Genomic DNA, 23,361 nt, shown 5'->3' with positions numbered 1-23,361 from the left:
TCAGTCGCAGCTCTTGTTTCAGTCCCCCAACGAATGACGTCAGCAGTCTAGGGCAACAATTAACTTAACGAAACACTGCACTTTACATAATGCGGGAACTTTCTTTCGGCTCTCACTGCGCTAGAACCTGTTGGCCAGCACACGACGCTCACTCCCGAGCACCACAATAACCGAACGACGTTCCAGATACGTTAAGGGTACTACCGAAAACTGATCAGTACTGCAAGTAACGAACAATGTATCCAACGCAAGTGGAACAAGCCGGAACAACTATCAAAAGCATTGCCAACTGGACCCGGGCTGGCATTCGAAAGCTTAGTTCGTACAGCTGGACTTCCCCTCCTCCTCGGAGTCGGACGAGGAGGAAGGAAATAAAAGAAAGGAGTCGGGTCGATTCCTATTGGCCAGTGTTTTAAAAGCCGCAGTGGAGGAGGTTAGGGGAGTACCAATGGATAACTCCCCTCTCGTGAGGCAGCGTCCACCTCCAGTGTTAAGGTCTTCTGCGCTGCGCTCACATATGCTTGCCGTACTTTCTCCGTGTCTGAGGTAGCGCAGGACAGAAACACGTGCGAGGAGCGTGACTCCAATCCCCGACTGGGCTTCGGAATCTCTATTGGCTTTGGATTTGGCGAACACATCGCTGAAATACTTATTTCACATCTCACGAGATGCTATAGTACGACACCTTTCGAACTACGGAAGTGTATCGCTTATAATGACTTTTAACAACTAAACGTCGGCCACAAACATTACGATGTTAACTAAGAATTCCTGTCACCTTTAATCTAGAAGTAATGAAGGTTCATCGAGCTAGAAAACCTAATTCGATTCCCTTATAGCAAAGGGTGGTAATTGCTACTAAAAACTTGTTTCCGACCACATTAAGCTGTTGAATGAAAGAATCTCGAATATCATTCCACCATACCAAAATTCTCTCTATAAAGCTCCGGTGTCTTAAATCAAGAACATTTTCTTCTCTAAAGATATTATGTAATAGCACTTTTACAAACAGTCTGTAACAGGAAACGGAATTTAAGGAAGGAAAATGAGCTATCGTAGACTGAACAGCGCAGTTGCAAAGCATTATAAGCTATATTACATCAGTTTCTATACCATTCTAGCAAAATAAATAACATTAACTGTTGTGGTAAAATGCAACCAATCCAACCGCATCCTCTTCCAGGTGGTAATGAAAACTTTAAAGCTGCATTTATTTGATCTCTGTTGCCCTGTTGCGAATCACAACGTTACGTCCTACAGGTCGTTAGGGAATAGGGTTGACAGGGGTTGGTGCTGTCTTTAGTGTCAAGGTTATCTCAATCTCACGTTCATGTTCTGGGTGCATCTTGAGTCCCTTACTACAGTACAGTGATAAATCTGCAACCGAGCGAGATGGCGCAGTGGATAGCACACCGGACTCGCATTCGGGAGGACGAGGGTCCAATCCCGCGTAGTCCACCCTGATTTAGGTTTTTCGTGATTTCCTTCAATCGCTCAAAGCGAATTCCGGGATGGTTCCTTCGAAAGGGCACGGCCGACTCCCTTCCCTGTCCCTCCCTAATCCGATGATACCGATGACCTCGCTGTTTGGTCTCTTCCCCCAAACAACCCACCCCCAACAAATCTGCAAGCCAACTCTTGACCGAAGGAAAGTAAGGTTAGGGGGTGTGATTCTCATGTAAGGTGACTGCACCAACTCTGGCATTAATACCAACTCGAACTGACGAAAACGTCGTTTACTATAAATTTGTCGAGAAGGAAGATGACAGAACAGGTCGACATATTTTTCGAATGACGGTTGTACCAAAATTCCATAATCCGAGCTATAGATCATCGAACGAAGAAAGATAGAGTTGTATTGATTCCGCAACAAAATTAGCAAGTTTGTTGTATGATGATAGTTACCTGCTCGACTATGGTCGGCTTCTTGAGGAATTCCTTTAGGAACTATAAGCAGTATGAATTCAACAAAATGCGAACCAGATAGTCCAAGGTCACCCCCTTCTTTGGCAAGATGCAGAAGAATGTAGAAATCAAAAGCTCAGCTCAGCTCAATGCATAGGAAAGGTTTTGATACATTTCTCGATAGTAATTTAGTAAAACTATTTTGCTCATTTTTGGCCTAGATACGCGACTGAGCTGGTAAACTTCTAGCGCACAGACTCATTTGGAGTACCTCGTTAGAAGCAAAAATTACTTCGCGCGAACGGCAAGAAATTGTAATAGGAACATTGATAGTGACGGTATGTTACGTAAACCGTAGCTGGGATTTGCAACGCCACGTCCGATTTTCTGCCGCATCCTTGTCCAGTCCTGTCAATCTCTAATAACTTCGCCATCGACAGGACGTTGTCTTCAGTGACAACAGTCGTAGAACTTAACGTCAATCACGAATAGTACAATAATCCTACTATTCTAAAGTCAAGACGGGACAGCGTTTGAAAAATTCAGTTGCGAATCTACATTTTTTTAAATTCCTGAACGTGTAGCACGGACATTACTGGTGCACCTAAAGACAAGCACCCATATGTGTACAACTTGGAGAAAACTGTCATAAACGTAGTGGACCTGCACTCTTTTGTAAAAGATAGAAAAAGGCATGATCGCCCAAAGAATACAAATTTTCAGTTAATTTCTGACTGGCAAGATTTTTAAGACATCACTTCTTCTCAGGGCTGTGGTAATGATATTGATAGCTTTGACTCTGCATTGTCACTATATTTCAAATATTGAATGAAGATTAGAAATAAAAAGTTTTTATGCTTTTTAGATTAATACATTGCACAATAAAAAGCACAGCAAAAATTAACGGTTCGATAGACCTACACATCTAAGAGAGAAACACTTGGTTCATGTGACAAACGTAATCATGTGAGACAATACACAAACCTTTCTGCATGGAATGGTTATGTTGATCCAGCGTACTCATCTTCGCCTGAAAATAAGAAACATGGGCGTTAATACAACTCTTTGTTTTGGCCTAAACATAGGCATCACGTTGAAGAATCAAGTTACATAATACAATTTCTCTTAAACATAAACATGCACAGTTTATTTTCTGAAATCAATGTAACCTAAGTCGTACACTGTATCAGAGCTACAACCTAACAACGGTGTTTTTACAGTGCCATATTAAAAACATCGAACCTCACCTTGTAATCTTACGAGTCTGCATCGGTCTTAATGACAAAAACGCATTGTTATATCTACTCTATTTGACAAATGCTAAGACAAGGTCATGTATTATGTAGTAGGGTTTCCTAATATGAGCACTGGGCCACATGTAACTATATGGAAAAACAGAAGGTGTGCATTCAATTTACAGTATATTACCTTTGTCCTTTTTATCCTGCTAATTAAGAAAGAGAGAAACGAATGTTGGTAAGTAAATATGTGACCTGTTATCAGTATGAATTTGTCTTTACGGCTTCCATCAGAACTATATATAGGATAAACATTCGAACATTACGCCCTGAAAACCGGTCCCGGGAATTTTCTAAATAGGCTTTTAAAATATTTTAAACCTCTTCGACTATCGTTTCAGATTTTACACCATTTTCCTACACTTTCCCGCTTGTCGCACGATCGTGTACGTAATTCCACTACCATTACCCTTATCCGATCAAACTCTCTTGGTGTAAAACCTGACACATTAACAGTATTCCATTTCAGGTCTTACAGTTATTTTGTAAAAAAATATTGTCGTCGACAATACGACAGTTTCTTAGTACCCTGATACTTAAGGGGAAATCTACATTTATATCTACATGGATACTCTGCAAATCAGTACGTTTATGTAGTTCTAAGTTCTAGGGGACTGATGACCTCAGATGTGAAGTCCCATGGTGCTCAGAGCCATTTGAACCATTTTTTTTTTAGCTTCAGTTGATCGACGAAAGAAGGAAGTACAAAAATGTTCAGGGATATTCAGGAATACAGTAATACAAGTCACTTAGGAATGGAATAAATAAGAAGTTCAGAGAAGATAAGCTGAAAAGGCTGCATGAAAAATGTGATGAAACCGGGAAAAAAATGATGGTCCGAAGGACTGACTAAAGATATAGAGAAATCAAAACAACATTCAGTGAAACTGAAAGCAATGGCGGTAACATTAAGAGTGTAACAGGAATTCCACTGTTAAATGCAGAGGAGAGGGCGGATAGGTTTGACAGTACATTGAAGGCCTCTATGGGCGGGAGGACTTGTCTGATGACGTGATAGAAGAAGAAATAGGACTCGACAGGGAAGAGTTAGGGGATAAAGTATGAGAATCAGAATTTAAAAGGGCTTAGGACGATTTAACATCAGATAACGTGCAAAGGATGGATAACATTCCATTGGAATTTCTAAAATCATTGGGGGAAGTGGTAACAAAACGACTGTTCACATTGGTGTGTAGAATGTATGAGACTGGAGATATACCATTAGACTTTCGAACAAACATCATTCACACAATTCCGAAGGTAGCAAGAGCCGACAAATGCGAGCTTTATCGTAAAATCAGCTAAACAGCTCCTGTACACAAGTTGCTGTCAAGAATGATATACAGACGAATGGAAATGATAATTGAGAATCTGTAGGTGACGATAAGTTTGGTTTTAGGAAATGTAAAGGTACCAGAGAAGCACTTCTGACGTTGCGGTTGACAATGGAAGTAAGACTGAAGAAAAATCAAGAAACGTTCGTAGGATTTGTCGACCTGGAAAAAGCATTCGACAATGTAAACTGGTGCAAGATGTTTGAAAGTCTAAGAAAAATAGGGTTACACTATAGGCAAAGACGGGGAATATACATTACGTACAAGAATCAAGAAGGAAAAATAAAACTGGAAGACCTAGAACGAAGTACTCGGATTAAATATGGTGTAAGACAGGGATGTAGTCTTTCATCACTACTGTTCAATGTATACATCCAAGACGTAATGACGGAAATAAAAGAAAGGTTCAAGAATGGGATTAAAATTCAAGGTGAAAGGATATCAGCGATATGATTAGCTGACGACATTACTATCCTCAGTGAAAGTGAAGAAGAACTACAGGAGCTATTGATTGGACTGAGCATTCTAATAAGTGCAGAATATGGATCGAGAATAAATCAAAGAAGGCGAAAGTAATGAGAAGTAGTAGAAATGAGAACAGTGGGAAACTTAATATCATAATTGGTGATCACGAAATAGATGAAGTTAAGGAATTCAGTTACCTAGGTAACAAAATAACGCATGGCGGACGGAGCAAGGACGATATAAGAAGCACACTAGCACTGGCAAAAAGGGAATTCCTGGCCAAGAGAAATCTACTAGTATCAAACATAGGCCTTAGTTTGAGGATGAAATTTCTGAGAGTGTACGTTTGGAGCATAGCATTGCTCAAATATGTGTGTGAATTCCTTAGGGACCAAACTGCCCTGAGGTCACCGGTCTCCAGACTTACACACTACTTAAAGTATCTTAAACCAACTTATGCTAAAACACACACACACACACACACACACACACACACACATGCCCAAGGGAGAACTCGAACCTCTTGCGGGAGGGGCCGCGCAGTCCGTGACATGGCGCCTCTAACCGTGCGGCTTCAGCATTATGTGCTAGCGAAACATGGACTGTGGGAAAACCGGGACAGAAGAGAATATTCCTTCCATGGTACTAGAGGCAGCCGTAGATGGTAAAAACTTTAGGGGAAGACAGAGATTGGAATGCATTTAGCAAATAATTGAGAATGTAGATTGCAGTAGCTACCCTGAGATGAAAAGGTTGGCACAGTAGAGGAAATCGTGGCGCGCCGAACCAAACCAGACAGAAGACTGATGAAAAAAAAAATTAACTTGGCAGTGACACATCATGCGAAAGTTACTTTAGTCCTTAAGTCTTGCACAGATGTTATATTTAACATTAGATACTACATAAGAATCACTCAACAGTTTGTTTAAATCGCACTGCACTGTCCACCTGACAAAACTTAAACATGCAGTGTCGTCAGTGTTGAAACTGATGAGCGAGTGCGAGTATCTGGTGGACTGGTGAGTTATGGCGAAGTGTTCTTCCGCGACGATTTGTTGCCGGCGTGCACCCCTCTGCGCTTGAGACGTCTGGCGCCATCCCCTGGGGACGCCAGCAGCCTGCCATGTGTTGTGTCTCGCCTTCCTCCCCTCTCGCTACAGCTTTACGCCATTTCTGCTCTCAGATGGCAGACTCACGTGATTGGAACAGGTGGCAACGATAGAGATCATTTTCAGATGTCTCATCTGTAAGTTACCTTACGCAGTTAGAGCGCAGTCGCTTAGGGATAGCATCTTATAGCTCATGTTTATTAACGTACTCGAAAGTTTTGATTTCATTAGGTTAACGACGGGGAGGGGGCGGAGGCGGGAGCGACACTTAGCTGTTGCCGCCTCCTCTCCGCCAATAGAAACTTGCCGTAACCCCGCTTTTAACGTGCCACAGATGCATTAACATAATAATAATAATTTGTTTACATCAGAACTTATTAAATTCTTTAACATAACTTCCAAGAAAATTCAGTTCAGAGAAACACATCGTTTAGAAAGTACTCATTCGAGAATTTGAGAAGTACAAGTGTCATGAAACTGATATAAGAAGTTGTATGGCTTCGACAATGTCATATTTTTGAAGATATAAAATTGAAGTGAGCTCTCACCATTATCAGAATTTCAGTTACCACTACGAATAGCCAGGTCTATAGTCTATGGCTATACAAACGAAGTGTGCCGAAGTAATCCGTATATCAGCGATAAATACTAAACGTTGATGGCGCAGTGATTAACTCAACTGCCTAGTAAGCAAGAGATTCCGGGATCGAGCCCTGCCCCATCACTCATTTTGACTCGTCCCCGCAGTTACTGTATAAACTCCCGATGCAGGTGGTATTATCAGTTCCCTGTCTTTCCTTACCCCCCAGTCCGCCTTCAGTTTACATAATTGTACCACAGCTGCGGATTCTGCAAGATGTTCTTTCGGACATGTCCGAAAGAATAGACACCACGCATTCATGGCACGAATAAATGGCTGGAATTGTTCTTTCAGTTTTTCTGTCTATATTCGGGACAGCCAGTGTTCCTGATATGTTTTTCTTAGCGGAGTGTCTGTCCCTTTCTGTAACATCTTAAGTAACTTCCTGTAGTTTGCCCATTCCACTACTGGGCTCATGAACCATGTTAGATGTACTGTTAGCAGCAGTATAATCAACCTCTGAATCGACACTTTTACCTGGCTGGAATATTTTAATCAACTACGTAGGCAGCAAACTTATACATGTGTACCAGAAACTGTAGAGTATCTTACGTTATACACAGCTCGTTAGTGCCTTGCAACTTCCGTGACATTTAATTTTCTTGCTAGCTTTATTCTTCGAAGTTTAGTCGAGAAATTAGGAAATTGACATATAAAAGTAGTGGTACTGTACCATTTCAAGTGCAATCTGCATTCTTGTCAGAACTCCACCCTCCTTCAACCCAATCTCTCTCAACTTTACCCCAAACTGGGTGAGATATGAATGGTGGGAAATTAAAAAGTTAGGGGCGGGGTATACTCCTATTCGCTGAGGCATAATGGTGCAGCCTGCATAGAGGCCAGATTTTCCCATATATATTTAGGTCCTTTTTTTTACCCAACTGTCTTAATGGTTATGATTTATGACCCCATTACCGAAAAAGGCCTGCCTTTGTATTAACATCATCCTTATCTTAATTTTTAATGCGATATAGCCGCTGGATATGTTCCCTCTTATATTATGTACCCTTATTTTTATTGCTATAATTTGTGACTAAAATATAGACACCACAATCAAAACATGCCTGACCAAAATGAGTACTACAGCATAATGTTACAGTATAGGTGTAAAACCGGCTGTAAATTTTAAAAAATCCAAGCAGGAATATTTCAACAAGTATACATGTACCAGTATTACATTAAAAACATATTGCAAGTCTCAGAAGTCATCGATAAATTACATCATGGACGTGCATAAGCAATAAGATTCACTGATATCCCACAGTTCAATGTTTAAACAATCCTGTGGCCCCTCTGATGAAACAGTTTAAACAAATTCCCCCATCAGCTGCCAGATCTCTTGTTCTGTTGCTACCACTGCTAGGATAGGCACAATTGCACCTTTGTTATTTAAACAACCACTGCAGTGTGCAGTGCCTCACATGGTGCATCACACCATCCAGATTGTGTCATGTTGGAGAGCTACAGCTGACTGCTTTCATGCCAGCAGAGCAGGGCCAGACTACAGCAGGCACGACACAATTCGTCGTGCCACTCACTGCTGTGCAGTACTCTATATGACTACGATAGTGGCAGCCAACAGCTACTGCCTCTGGCCAACTCAGAGGTGAAGTGTGGCTAACAGCACTGTGTGAATCTGAGGGAGCAGCTGGCGGCACACATTCGTAAATAAATTTCCCACTTCTTCCTATCCAGGAGCATATAAGACGCATCTCTCCAGGCCCCACACCGCCAGCTCGGCACAGCATCTAAGCGAATGTTGATACTTTGACAATGACGTATAACACATAGGAAAACCGTGGCTAATCATAAATTTATTTTGGCATTCCCCATGCGCAAACTTGCTTCTCTATTAGTTCAAAAAATGGCTCTGAGCACATTGGGACTTAACATCTAAGGTCAACAGTCCCCTAGAACTTAGAACTACTTAAACCTAACTAACCTAAGGACATCACACACATCCATGCCCGAACAGGATCCGAACCTGCGACCGTAGCAGTCGCGCGGTTCCGGACCGAAGAGCCTAGAACCGCTCGACCACCGCGGCCGGCTCTCTATTAGTTCCTTGTGTCATTTAAATTCTGTATATACACTCCTGGAAATTGAAATAAGAACACCGTGAATTCATTGTCCCAGGAAGGGGAAACTTTATGGACACATTCCTGGGGTCAGATACATCACATGATCACACTGACAGAACCACAGGCACATAGACACAGGCAACAGAGCATGCACAATTTCGGCACTAGTACAGTGTATATCCACCTTTCGCAGCAATGCAGGCTGCTATTCTCCCATGGAGACGATCGTAGAGATGCTGGATGTAGTCCTGTGGAACGGCTTGCCATGCCATTTCCACCTGGCGCCTCAGTTGGACCAGCGTTCGTGCTGGACGTGCAGACCGCGTGAGACGGCGCTTCATCCAGTCCCAAGGATGCTCAATGGGGGACAGATCCGGAGATCTTGCTGGCCAGGGTAGTTGACTTACACCTTCTAGAGCACGTTGGGTGGCACGGGATACATGCGGACGTGCATTGTCCTGTTGGAACAGCAAGTTCCCTTGCCGGGCTAGGAATGGTAGAACGATGGGTTCGATGACGGTTTGGATGTACCGTGCACTATTCAATGTCCCCTCGACGATCACCAGAGGTGTACGGCCAGTGTAGGAGATCGCTCCCCACACCATGATGCCGGGTGTTGGCCCTGTGTGCCTCGGTCGTATGCAGTCCTGATTGTGGCGCTCACCTGCACGGCGCCAAACACGCATACGACCATCATTGGCACCAAGCCAGAAGCGACTGTCATCGCTGAAGACGACACGTCTCCATTCGTCCCTCCATTCACGCCTGTCGCGACACCACTGGAGGCGGGCTGCACGATGTTGGGGCGTGAGCGGAAGACGGCCTAACGGTGTGCGGGACCGTAGTCCAGCTTCATGGAGACGATTGCGAATGGTCCTCGCCGTTACCCCAGGAGCAAAAGTGTCCCTAATTTGCTGGGAAGTGGCGGTGCGGTCCCCTACGGCACTGCGTAGGATCCTACGGTCTTGTCGTGCATCCGTGCGTCGCTGCGGTCCCGTCCCAGGTCGACGCGCACGTGCACCTTCCGCCAACCACTGGCGACAACATCGATGTACTGTGGAGACCTGACGCCCCACGTGTTGAGCAATTTGGCGGTACGTCCACCCGGCCTCCCGCATGCCCACTATACGCCCTCGCTCAAAGTCCGTCAACTGCACATACGGTTCACGTCCACGCTGTCGCGGCATGCTGCCAGTGTTAAAGATTGCGATGGAGCTCCTTAATGCCACGGCAAACTGGCTGACACTGACGGCGGCGGTGCACAAATGCTGCGCAGCTAGCGCCATTCGACGGCCAACACCGCGGTTCCTGGTGTGTCCGCTGTGCCGTGCGTGTGATCATTGCTTGTACAGCCCTCTCGCAGTGTCCGGAGCAAGTATGGTGGGTCTGACACACCGGTGTCAATGTGTTCTTTTTTCCATTTCCAGGAGTGTACTATCTAATCTAAAGTATCCAGACATTTACTAGTGGATATTAATATGTAGTGTTCTATCAGTCGAATAGCACACAGTATTTTAAATAAGAATAGTACACTACTGGCCATTAAAATTGCTACATCACGAAGAAGACGTGCTAGAGACGCGAAATTTAACCGACAGGAAGAAGATGCTGTGATATGCAAATGATTAACTTTTCAGAGCATTGGCGACGGTGGCGACACCTACAACGTGCTGACATGAGGAAAGTTTCTCATACACAAACAGCAGTTGACCGGCGTTGCCTGGTGAAACATTGTTGTGATGCCTCGTGTAAGGAGGAGCAATGCGTGCCATCACGTTTCCGACTTTGATGAAGGTCGGATTGTAGCCTATCGCGATTGCGGTTTATCGTATCGCGATATTGCTGTTCGCGTTGGTCGAGATCCAATGACTGTTAGCAAATTATGGAATCGGTGGGTTCAGGAGGGTAATACGGAACGCCTAGCTGGATCCCAACGGCCTCCTATCACCAGCAGTCGGGATGAGAGGCATCTTATGCACATGGCTGTAACGGATCGTGCAGCCACGTCTCGATCCCTGAGTCAACAGATGGGGATGTTTGCAAGACAACAACCATCTGCACGAATAATTCGACGACGTTAGCAGCAGCATGAACTATCAGAGCTCGAAGACCATGGCTGCGGTCACCCTTGAGGCTGCATAACAGACAGGAACGCCTGTGATGTTGTTACTCAACGACGAACCTGGGTGCACGAATGGCAAAACGTCATTTTTTCGGATGAATCCAGGTTCTGTTTAGAGCATCATGATGGTTGCATTCGTGTTTGGCGACATCGCGGTGAACGCACATTGGAAGCATGTATTCGTCATCGCCATAAGGGCGTATCACCCGGCGTGATGGTATGGGGTGCCATTGATTACACGTCTCGGTCACCTCTTGTTCGCATTGACGGCACTTTGAACAGCTGACGTTACATTTCAGATGTGTTACGACCCCTGGCTCTACCCTTCATTCGATATCTGCGAAACCCTACATTTCAGCAGGATAAAGCACGACCGCATGTTGCAGGTCCTCTACGGCCCTTTCTGCATACAGAAAATGTTCGACTGCTGCCCTGGCCAGCACATTCTCCATATCTCTCCCCAATTGAAATCGTGGCCGAGCAACTGGCTCGTCACAATACACCAGTCACTACTCTTGATGAACCGTGGTACCGTGTTGAAGCTGCATGGGCAGCTGGACCTATAAACGCCATCCAAGCTCTGTTTGACTCAATGCCCATGCGTATCAAGGTCGTTATTATGGGCACAGGTGGTTGTTCTAGGTACTGATTTCTCAGGATCTATGCACCCAAACTGCGTGAAAATGTAATCACATGTCAGTTGTAGTATAATATATTTATCCAATGAATACCCGTTTATCATCTGTATTTCTTCTTGGTGTAGCAATTTTTAGGGCCAGCAGTGTATTGCTCACGGAAGAAAGAATTTTTATGTAAACAAAGTCATTACTTCTGTGTTTGGTATTTGGTACCATTTGTCTGGTACACAGATCAGCCTGAGAGTTGTTTGGACATATGCATATGTAATTCCCAGGATGATATCTCGTCTCTGCAGTAAATGGGATTCCATGGAAGAAAGACAATGTAGTTCTCAAAAAATCCTATTGCGTAATTTTGCGGAATGAGCTATTGATGTGGACTGTACAATAATTCTACTGCTGCCAATGTATATGTCATGCACATTCCATAGGAATAAGATAAAAGAGATCACAGTGCATGAAGTGAGTCACTATTCCCTTTATTAACATCTGTACATGGCAGAAAAACTGCAAAAATCTCTACTGTTTGCTTCCGGTATGTACAGGGGTCCTTGGTATGTACCATTGCAGAGTTCAAATAATTGAATCCGCTTTTTGATATATATATATATATATATATATATATATATATATATATATATATATATATATATATATATATATATGACAAAAAGCGGATTCAATTATTTGAACTCTGCACTGCGTGACAGTGAGAAAAATGAGGTTACTGCATATGTAATATAGATATATACAGGACTGTACTTGGGATTCCTAGGTTGAACCTAACGTATGGCTGTCAGTAAACTTCATAATAGTTCTAGTTTCTCTGATTTTCCCATTGTGATCATTTCATGAGACATGTATGGAAGAAAGTAATAAGTTACTGTATCTTCTTAGAATGTACATACTCAATAGTTCAACAAACCCTTCGCGTAATATGCAATGCTCCTTTTGTAGCGACTGCCACTGCAGTTGTTCTTTAGCATCTGTGTAATTTTCTAGCACTAAGAAATTACATGCATGCCACTTGTCACTGCATCTTATCTGTCTCTTTTATTAATCCATCCTGGGAAGGGTCCCAGGCAGACAAGCAATACTAAAAAAAAAAAAATCTGTCAGGTAGATGCTTTGTAAACCACTTCTTCCGTTAATGGATTACATTTCTTTAAGATTCCCATCAGCCTGGCATCCCCTTTTCCTACTATTTGTCTTACATGGCTATTCGACTTTAGGTCTGTCTATATGGTATTGGATATTTTGCGACTGTTACTGCCACCAGTGATTTATCACCAATAGTGTAACAGAACAGTCGTGAGCGGGTTTCTTCTTAGATTTATATGCAGAACATTACGTTTACGTGCCTCCAGTGTCAAATGCCAGTCCCTCCACCAACACTCTGCAATTTGATATAGTGATCTGGCTTTGCTATCTTCTTCTTATAGACAACCCGACGATTTGCGACCAGCTTCATGGAACCGCCTGTGTTTAAAGGGACACTTATCTCAAGGTCACTGATAAAAAATTCTGTTGTCAGGTTATACACTTGTGCTAGGTATATTCAAGGTTAACCCAACTCCCCTACCTCCTGGGGAACCACCAGCAATTGACCACGGTCATCCAGGGGAAGGCCTGTCCTACCCACGCACCTTAGGCAAATGGACTAGCTATGTTCAAGATCATAACATATCTCGAGAATGGTAACGTGATATAAAATTGGTGGGAAACCCCTGGACCAATGGAAGCATTGAGATGGCATGAAACCCGTCCCTCTCCCCCTGGTGCAATAAGATTCAGGCTCTTTCTCCCATTTATCATCCTTTGTAACTAGTTCAGTTGAGTAGTCCTCTTTATTCAAGTTCTGTGCAGCATGGGGAAAGGTTCAGGTTTGCTGTAAACAAGTTATTTTTAAGAATAATTCTATACTGAAAGAGTTTGGAAATAATAACAATGATGTGGCAAATAACTAATGGTTTATTCTTAACAATTCCGTTTTTGGAATATAACTTTTTACAATATTTTTTGTTGTTTATTAAAATTTTATCTTTTATGATTTCATTTACAGATGCAATCTATAATTTTTTAATTGAGTTATATACATTGGGTTCCTTACAAAGCTATTTTTTCTGATGACTTATGAGTATCAGAAGCATTTATTTACACTAAAACTATTAGAGAGACGATCAGCTTAGGTACTACGTTTCCCATTTTTGTTTCTGGATACACTTTTTATTCTTTTACACAAAATTTACATTTTAATGATTTTCTCTCTGGTTATTCTATGTACAATATTTACATTTTACACATACTATTCTATGTACGATATATATGTCGTCATGACGGAACGGCCCTATTTTCAGCTGCAGTGCAGTACGTGCCTCATTGCCTCGTGATTGAAAGACTACCTGGTGCACCACGAATGGAGCGGCGCCAACGCTCTCGAACAGGCATCTATTGTAATCCTCGATTATGAGAGCCTTTGAGGCCCCGCAGTACACATCCTTAGTCCGCCTCTGGGTGGCACCTGCATCTATGCAGTACGCATACATTTTAGACCTTAGCCCCCAAAACTCCACAGACTGTGAACCATTCGTCTCGTCTTTCATCAGGCTGATAGCTCTCTTATTTCGTGGTGTTATTGCAAAAGGATTATCGACTGCACATTCAGACATGTTGAATTGTATGTGACTGTACCAAATTTCTTCATATGAATCACAGCTGTTCACCAAGTAAAAGAAACTGTCTGTATCCATATAAAATAAATTGGGATAGGTGAAGTTTGGCTTCGCAAACTCATAGTAGAATCAGTACATGTGGAGTTTGGAGAGGTCCAGAAGACACATACCGATACAGACAGGTTTTGTGAACTGCGCTGAAACCTTGGCCATCTCCGCATTGAGTAGTCCTTCGTTGAAAATGGCGGCATGCATGGAATTTGTCGCGGAGGAGTAATCTCTTGCGCCACGACAACTGTCCAAACGATAAACTAACTGAAATTCCCGTTCTCCTTCGTTTTTCCGAAAAAATGAGTTAATAATCAATTTGTAAAGCACTTTTGCAAAGTCACACACCGCGAGAGCCCTCTGTTCGGTGTTTACATCACTATAGTCTTTTCACCAGCAGCGCTGCTTGAAGGAGGTGTTACAGGTGATTTTAAGAAGTTCCATACTACTTGAGGTTTCTGTAGTGTAGAATATACCGCTTCTCGTTCCACAGCATTTCAAAAAGCTTCGGGATGGGGTCATTTCAGGCACTAGGCACTTTGGGCACTATGTCGAGCCGCTGTGTGCGTCATGTAAGTGGGTGGCATGTGTCAGTTCTACCTCCAGAACATATCCCTCACCAGCAGTAGCAGCCGTGTCATGGATCTGTAGTATGATAATGTCCTCTTCAGGCAGCCATTGGATTCCTCCAAATGAAGGAGCTTGTTGCATGGCTTTCCTGTAGAGGTTGTTGACATCCAAGTAAAGGGTGTAACTTAATAGTTCAGATGCCCTGTACTTCTCCTTACTCATTTACGGGTAATTTGCCTTAGCGTACCTCTGCACGCACTGGCTAAATCCCCCCGCAAATTCTGCGTCCAAAGAACAGCAGCATTTCAACATCGGTCAACAGTTCGGTGCTCACACGTGTTCCTCATAGCATTATGTCCCACGAAAGCCGTGTCACAGTGATACAGAAGGCAGGAACCAGAGAATCTGTGTTCAGGCATACAATTTGGCATTCGTCGAAAATGTCCTTAAGCAGGTGTACATTGGTGTTCATCTACAACGTTGCTGATTCTCCTAAATCAGCGATGCCAAACTCCTGCCAAACATTCAACGCATGCTCATATTCCACATCCATTGTGACAGTGCCTGTCAGTTTATAGAGAATCTGGTTATGTCGGCCAATGTGGTTTCATGAAGTCTCTTCATCAAATCCAGTTATTTGTATTGAAAGACTCACTTCTCGGTCACAGTCTGAAACTTTGGATCATCAGAATATGTGGCTTTCGTGATAAGCATGTCCTCCTAATACACCATCTCAGCACATTTCTGAATTAATGAGTGTATGAAACGTAGTGTATCGACGAAGCCGAGCGTTAATTTTGGCCTGATTTTCTTGGAAAAAAGAAGTATAGTTTTCAACAGTATCAGGAATGACAATGACTTTCTCATAGTTTGAACCAAAACCATCCAAATGCTCAACGAGAAAGTGGGCATCATACCTGCTCAAACTGTGAACGACGACTGGTATGTGCCATGGCGGTTGGTACTTCAAGTTGCATGGATTGTGAGCTGCGTGTGGAACTTCCCTGTTAGATGAAAGAGGGCTCTATGTAGAGTTTTTGCTTGTCTATCCAGTGGCAGCACACAAATATAACAATTAACTGCCTGCTCATGTAAGGCATCATTCTGCTATGAGTCAGTTATGGGAACGTTGTTGTGATAAATCCCATCAACTACTCACACAATATTTTCAAGCTCATTGACAAACCATCTTGCAGGATTATCCCTGACGTAATTTTCGAATTTGTTGTGATTGGAGTCATATGAGAATACAATTACATATGCTGCCACATACTGTACGTGCTGTTCTGTGAAGGTAGTATGGGAGGCATTGGAGTTGCCTTCACAACGTGCCACAAGAGTTAGGAGGCACTCAGATTCATCGTATATGATGAAGGTACATCACTCCTGGTGATGGCATCCTTAAAGTCTAAGAACTTTTTATCCTCGGTAGGCATTTCCGCATGTACTAGCTCCTGGCTTGAGTAATAGATGAGGTATTTTCCAAAATACTTGCTCTTGGAAAACGAGATGAGACATCTATAGCAGAATTACCTTACTCCTTTATTTTTTGACGGTTGACACAGGAAACGTTTTTGATCCACACATTAAGTGCTGCTTCTCGCCCTCAGAGAAGAGCAAAAAATCTACATGTTTAGGGCGCTGACTGGCTAGTTTTCAAAATTAGAGGTGTCCAACTACTTCATACTTAACTTCTTTGTCTTGTACAGTGTGCTCATGGCTATCTTCTGCCTTGATATCATCAACATCTAGGCCGTATATGTGAACTGAATAATCAGGGTTTTGCCTCTCGAATTTTGGTACCTCCTGTACCGTTATGGGGAACGAGATGCCTTGGACATTGTAAGGCTCACGGACATGAGATGTTTGATATGTTTTCGTATCAGCTGCATTTTTAGGATAATTTCTATTGCAAGCAAGAAGCAACTATGCAAAGCACTATTTCTCCTTAAGATTAGAAATCTTCATGGGTGCTTTTAGGAGCAATAGTTTTTGGGACAGGGATGAAACTGGACCACCACTAAATGGATCAAAGGCATGTGAGTAAAAATCAAGGTGGGGTACATGGCTGAGCGCCGTACCAGACCCTCTTTCCAGCATTTCGGGAAAATATTCGAGTACCCCCAAGTTTGGACGATGCTTTTTTTACTTAACAGTACCGCTGCCCTCTTTCACAGGATGCGTGAGTTCACAGGACATAACCGCTTTGCACTTAAAGGGAGGATATCGAGAGTCGTTGATGAATTCGGGGAGGTGCCTTTCCAGGACGGTTTGACCACCATTAAGGAAAGTAGCAGGATCTCTGTTGTCCACATTAATGTTGTTAATGGGATCCTGTGATATCTTGTCAGCAACTGTGCCAGCAACCACAGAGTACTCCGATGCAGCTGCAGGACTTACTTGGTGACCCATAATGGAGTGGGTGGGGTGCTGCTGCTGCTAGACCCAGGGCAGTGTCTTAGTGATGCCCAATGGCAACGTTCATGTAATGGGCCAGGGTGTGGAGAGTGTGGCCTAGACCTTGGAAAAAGAACTTGAGTTGTAACGCAATGCCATGGTGACAATGATGGACCAACCCGGGGTGAATACAACATTGTCATTGATGGGCCAGCCTGCGACACATCCAGCAATGGGTGCATAATCATTGTCGGTCAGAGGCCAGTCAGCAACAGTCTGGTCACTGCTGCACCGTCATTGATATCAGTTGTTGTCACAGGCGCAAGCCCACATATCTCATCCATGCCACCTGCAAAGAAACAAAAAAATTATGTATCATGTGTAATAAAAATAAAGATATATGCAAGTTGGCTAAAGTACTTTCACATATGTCCCAGATTAGAAGCGCCCTAATCAGTCCATGGGACATTCGTCACACCACTATTGGCTGCTATCTCTCATAAGAACCTATCCAACTCTACGTTCAGATCGACCCGCACTCCCCTTGCGGCATGGCAATATTTTCATCAAGTGCACGCAGAAACTATCGAAATCACCTCATGTTGGTAATGCATGCAATTGTGTACGTAACAAGCATATTATTGTAGAAGAACAGAAACAACTTCTGCTCACGTATTCATTTCTCAGTGACTCGAATCAACCGCCGTGAGCTAATTCTGGAGACTATGATGAGGGTCCAGTCTCCATCATAGACTGTAGCACTGAATGAGCTAATTCTATCTGAACGAGCTAATTCTATCTCTGAAGCATCACAACGGCATCCACAAACAAACAAGAACACATCACATTAGTAATGCATACAGCCGTATGGGTAACAATCATATTATTGTAGGAGAGTATTAGAAAAAAACTACTACTTATGTATTTGCCGATCAATCACTGGGGTCGTTCCTGATGACCTCATAGTAGAGAAAGCCGATGGCTCAATTATGAGGATCATTGGGGCTATTATGGGAACACCATCCTTTGAATCCATCTCAGTAAGTGATTGCAGAACTGAATTACTTGTTATTGAAATCGGCAATACCTGACCGATGCCCATAAGTGCGATTTTGTTGAAGAATTCTACAACAAACATAAAACAAGCATAACGTTCGGTAACTGCATTATTCACACACATGGAGAGGGAGAGGTAAAATGGGTGCTTACGTTCACGAGATTCGGCAGTTACCGATGTACCAACCTCTGGAATGCAAAGTCGCTTCATCAAATCCTCAAGTGTACTGTCATTCATCGGAGCTGACGGTATGCTCCCATGTGCAGCAGTAAGAGAAATTAGTCATCAGATTGTAGCTAAAACATAAAGACAAAAATAACAATATGGACAGAAATCATCATCACACACTATGTATTTCCAACATGAAGTCAGGACAGCGTCAGCAACTTGGATAACATAAATTATTTATTGTAATTCCGTCATAAATGTGTTCTATTATGTTGGCGACTAGTTTCGAACTAGCAGGTTCAACTGCACCTCATGAATACATCTACACTGTGAAAGTGGTCTAACATTCAGTGTGAATATGTATCACGTGTTTATTACCTATGTGTGAATTGATTATCGCCTAACCAAGCACTATTAGTGCAACTTTAATAGGCCTGGCTTTAAAATAAATTTGGTAGTTCCTAACTAGTCGCCAGTATATTAAAACGCAACTGTGACTTTATTACAATAAAGGATTTATTACATCATCACATACCTGTAGAATCACTGGAGTTCAGTATGGGATGCTTATTAGCACCACCATAGCTCACTGAACGATGAAGAGTTCTGGGAAGGAGCTTTAAAAAAAAAAGGAGGAGTAGTGGTTCGTACTGAGAAGCACTGGAGAGTACTCTAGCCAGTTTACTCAGTGGGAAGGAAAGAATCCTGGGATGGTGGGATGGTTGCTATTGAGAATCACTAGAGAGTTGCTCTAGTCTGTCTACTCAGTATAGGAATGAAGGGACGGCTGGGATAGGTATTGAGAAGCACGGAAGAGTGGCTCCGTACAGCCTACTCAGAAGCCAGGAAGGTAAGTACCTTCTGTTAGTGATCCGACCGGAATGACAATCCAGGACAAAGTGGTCGTTTCTATAGGCGAGAACTGCGTTCCATTGCTTATTTCAGCCAACAGGAATCCAGGCTGCCTATCGCTGTGTAGCTGTGTAGACAGGTTGGATCCTTGATGCACAGCCTCGGGCATGCCAGAGCCTTCTCGCTATCATGCTAGTGTGTTCGTTGGTCAATAACTTGAACGGCGGTGGAATTTAGTCTCATACTGAGAGCAATAGAAAAATATTTTCTTCCGACGCTTTGTGGCACCCAGTAAACGGCAGCGCTAGCACACTGGTGTACATTTCACTGCAGGTATGCACTATATCATATTTGTCATACGTGGGCTGCATCCCACCCAGTGAAGAATATTTATCAGACACTTTGTGGTGTTCTACGTCAACGGTAGAGGATCGAACCAGAGGTGAGGGAGATGGCCCCCGCCAGCTGCCACGATGCAGTTATCTGCAGCACGGTATCCAGGCTGCTGGCCATTATCACTGGCCACCTGGGCAGACAGAGACACTGCTGCTCCGAGCTGGCGTTTGCTAGGGCGGCTCACTGCAGGCATTCGCCGTCACATGCTGTGGTGCGGTTACACACGTCTGTATAGAAAAGAAATTGTGACATAGACGTCGCAGTGATGATGAAGAAAGTCCACTTTCCAGATGAGGTGTGCACTTCACGTCACATACTAAATATTATTGGCCCATTACCGTGTACAGAGGCACGCATGGTGCCTTGAAAGCAGGTGACTATGCACAGGTGGCACTTTCAAAAATGTCTAGAGGAGGCTTACAACCCCTGTACTCAGTGAACCTCACAGGAAGTGTATAATGAATACCTACCTGAACCCTCTAAGTGTATTGTGTGAATAAATAAAATAAAATAATACACAGTTAAAATAAAGACAATATCTTTTATTGATACTCCAACTTAAAGGTCTTTGTGCTTTTCTGAAGCACACATATTATCTCTTATCTGTTTACCACACTTTTTCCTGAGTCTCTGAATGGCTGGGCAGCTATAATCTTCAAGATCCCTTGTTGATGCACTTCTGAAATTGTGGCTAAGCCAGAACACTTTTTCACGGTCTCTGACGCAAACTTTGCTGTCTTTATCATCGTATATTCGGCGCGGTGTCGCTGTTTCTTAATACTGCAATCCGTCATCATCCCACCACTTTCCGTGGTCATAGTGAGTCAACCAAGCAGCTGTCTGTAGAATCTTGGACACTCTGTACTGTGCTAAACAGTTTGCGTGAGGCGACGATATTCAGTACCTCTCAAGTGTTGGCGAATGAAAGGAATGCAGCGTCTTTAGACACAAACTGTCCACACAGGCCTAAAAGCCCTGCGCATCCGTGACCATGTTCGCTCATTGTGGTGTCGTCATGGAATGCTTCTGGTGTGAAGCCGCAGTGACACCTTTATACTAATCACTCTACAAAACCTGTGTGAGGTGAGTAATTTATCGCGTGATTATGTAACAATAATGCGTACTCTATGGTGCTTGGAGGGAAATTGTCTAATGATTCAAATTCAGGACCTAGTTAGGTGACACAGTGCTTAGCATTCGAGAGGAAGACGGGCCAAATGTGCATCCGACCATCCTGATTTAGGTTTTCCATGATTTCTCTAAATCGCTTCAGGCAATTACTGGGATGGTTCCTTTGAAAGGGCATGGCCGAATGCCTTCCGCACCCATCCCTAATCTGAACTTGGGCTCCAGCTCTAATGACCTCACTGTCGACGGGATGTTAAACATTAATCTCTTCCTCCTTCCGCCTTTCCAAATTCAACAAGGATGTCTATAGGGCCTATCTTAATACTCTAATTTTGCTCAGAGAAATCGATCATGAGATCTTCGACTAATTCTTTAAACCACTGTGGGCTGAGCATGCATCCAAATTCATCACCCTCATAGTAAGAACAGCAAAACCTTGACTACATATCGTACAGTAGACTTATTTTGTAATTGTTCCAGTCAGGTTGCAGATTATCGTGTGGGTAATATACTGAATTCAGTAACACTACTGCACTGATTAGGTTACAGTTGTTGAATACGCTGGAATCCTTTTTCACATTCCCTCTCCTGTCTGTCTGCGGCACCAGAATAATGAATTGAGGAGTTTAAAGATGAACAGTTGTCTCTATTCACCAGCTATGTCCTGATGTTGTTGGTAGAACTGGATACTTGTAGAGTTCCCACTAACAGAACTTAGTGGCAGCTGAACTTCAGAATTTACCACATGTAAAAGTCTCAAATGGTCCTCATCTGATACTGATATGTGCGGAACTTTACATACCAAATTATCCTAAACAATTTTATTTTCTGCTGCTTGCACTTGTCGAATGTGCACATTATTGTCTGTAGCACTTTGAATGAGAGTCAGTTCTCGTTTGGCGTTCAAAAGGACTCGCTAATTATCCTCAAAGAGCCCATAGACATTTAAGAGAGATACACATACTGAAGTCATTACTTAACGATCTGTGATTGAACCATACTGTGTTTTGCAGAGCATTCAGGCCTGAACTTCATGCGCGTACATAAGTTTTGAGTGTTGATATGATTCCAGTGTTTCTTGTGCAGTTGACTTCGACGTCATTACGTTTGTATCAAATATGTTGAAACAGAATGTGGAAAGCGTTATGTGTTAAGTTACAATGTTTCTGCTGGAGGGCTTCCATCATTCTTGATAAATGTGCCTTACACGTAGACGAAACCGTTGTTCAGAATTGTTAAATCATTCTGATACTGAATCAGAATTCTTATTTTGTCGTTATTATCGAATGTCGCTACAGTGAAAGGTCTGTGGGAGATACATTCCTGAAGAGTGAAAAAAAAAAAAAAAATGCTTCAGATGGCTTTGAGCACTATGGGACTTAACTGCTGTGGTCATCAGTCCCCTAGAACTTAGAACTACTTAAACCTAACTAACCTAAGGACATCACGCACATCCATGCCCGAGGCAGGATTCGAACCTGCTACCGTAGCGGTCGCGCGGTTACAGACTGTAGCGCCTAGAACCTCAAGAGTGATTTGTTCATTATGTTTTTGTATGGAATGACGTCATTGTGAGGTTTCAGTACTGTTGACTTGAGGAACTCGTAATTCTTATGTTTTACCACACTGCCTGCTGTTGCAGAGTGGAGTACTGACAGGTGTGTAGGCTGGTTTTGTACCTTATGCCCATAGCGCTGCTTCAAATGAAGATGTATCATGAATTCCTCTTCTCGAAAATCTACTGTATTTCCGTCCTGGTCAATAACGTTCGACTTTAAATGGCTTAACGTGTGTACAGTCACTGGAAGGTATATTGGGCTGCTCGGCACATCCTGAAATGACCATGACGAGAAAAATTCGAAAAATTAAGAGTTAATACAGTGACTCAGTGGCTCTTCCCACACGCCATTCACCAATGGAACAGGGAAGGTGGATCAGTTAGTGTTACCAGCAGTACTCTCCGCGACACACCGTCAGGTCGCTTGCAGAGTATGATGTAAATATGGATATCCTGGGTCCACTGTTGGGAAAAGTTCGTAGATAGTATGTATTAGTCATCTTTTAAAGTATGAATTCATTGCGATATTACACTCGACATGTATCGTGTCAACAAGTGGAATATCCACTGGTTGATCTGACTCGTAAATTTTCCCGGTATTATTAACCAAAATGTAACGCCTCAAGAAATCAAGTACTGATCTTGTTGAGCTGTCATGGCTAATGTCTACCACCTGTTTTATCGTTTTCACCTCTGTTTTAAATGTATTAATGTTTGTATATAAGTCAAATACTTTTACAGATTGTATTATAATTACATTTAGATCATTATTGCTGGAAGAGTCAGAAGGAATCTCCACAATTTTGCCACCTCCTAGATAAAGTTTATTGTTTGCCTCAGAGATATTTGGCATGCTGTTATAAATTTCCAGACTCATCAGTGCAGCGCTCGTCTTCGGCAAAGTATTCCACGTAAACATGCCA

General features: G+C 42.9%; 1 protein-coding gene across 1 annotated transcript in view; it reads right to left on the bottom strand.

Moving 5' to 3' along the window:
• Positions 1-23,361, bottom strand: part of LOC126298286 (zinc finger protein squeeze-like) — a 346,884-nt gene that overhangs the window by 167,538 nt on the left and 155,985 nt on the right. Inside the window, exon 5 of the mRNA XM_049989585.1 lies at positions 2,890-2,935. Within this exon, the coding sequence (XP_049845542.1) occupies positions 2,890-2,935 (46 nt within the window). The remainder of the gene's footprint in view (positions 1-2,889; positions 2,936-23,361) is intronic.

The sequence above is a fragment of the Schistocerca gregaria genome, chromosome X, assembly GCF_023897955.1.
Source record: "Schistocerca gregaria isolate iqSchGreg1 chromosome X, iqSchGreg1.2, whole genome shotgun sequence".
Lineage (NCBI taxonomy): Eukaryota > Metazoa > Arthropoda > Insecta > Orthoptera > Acrididae > Schistocerca > Schistocerca gregaria.
Note: the sequence above shows the minus strand (reverse complement) of the source record. Positions and strands in the feature narration are given on the sequence as shown.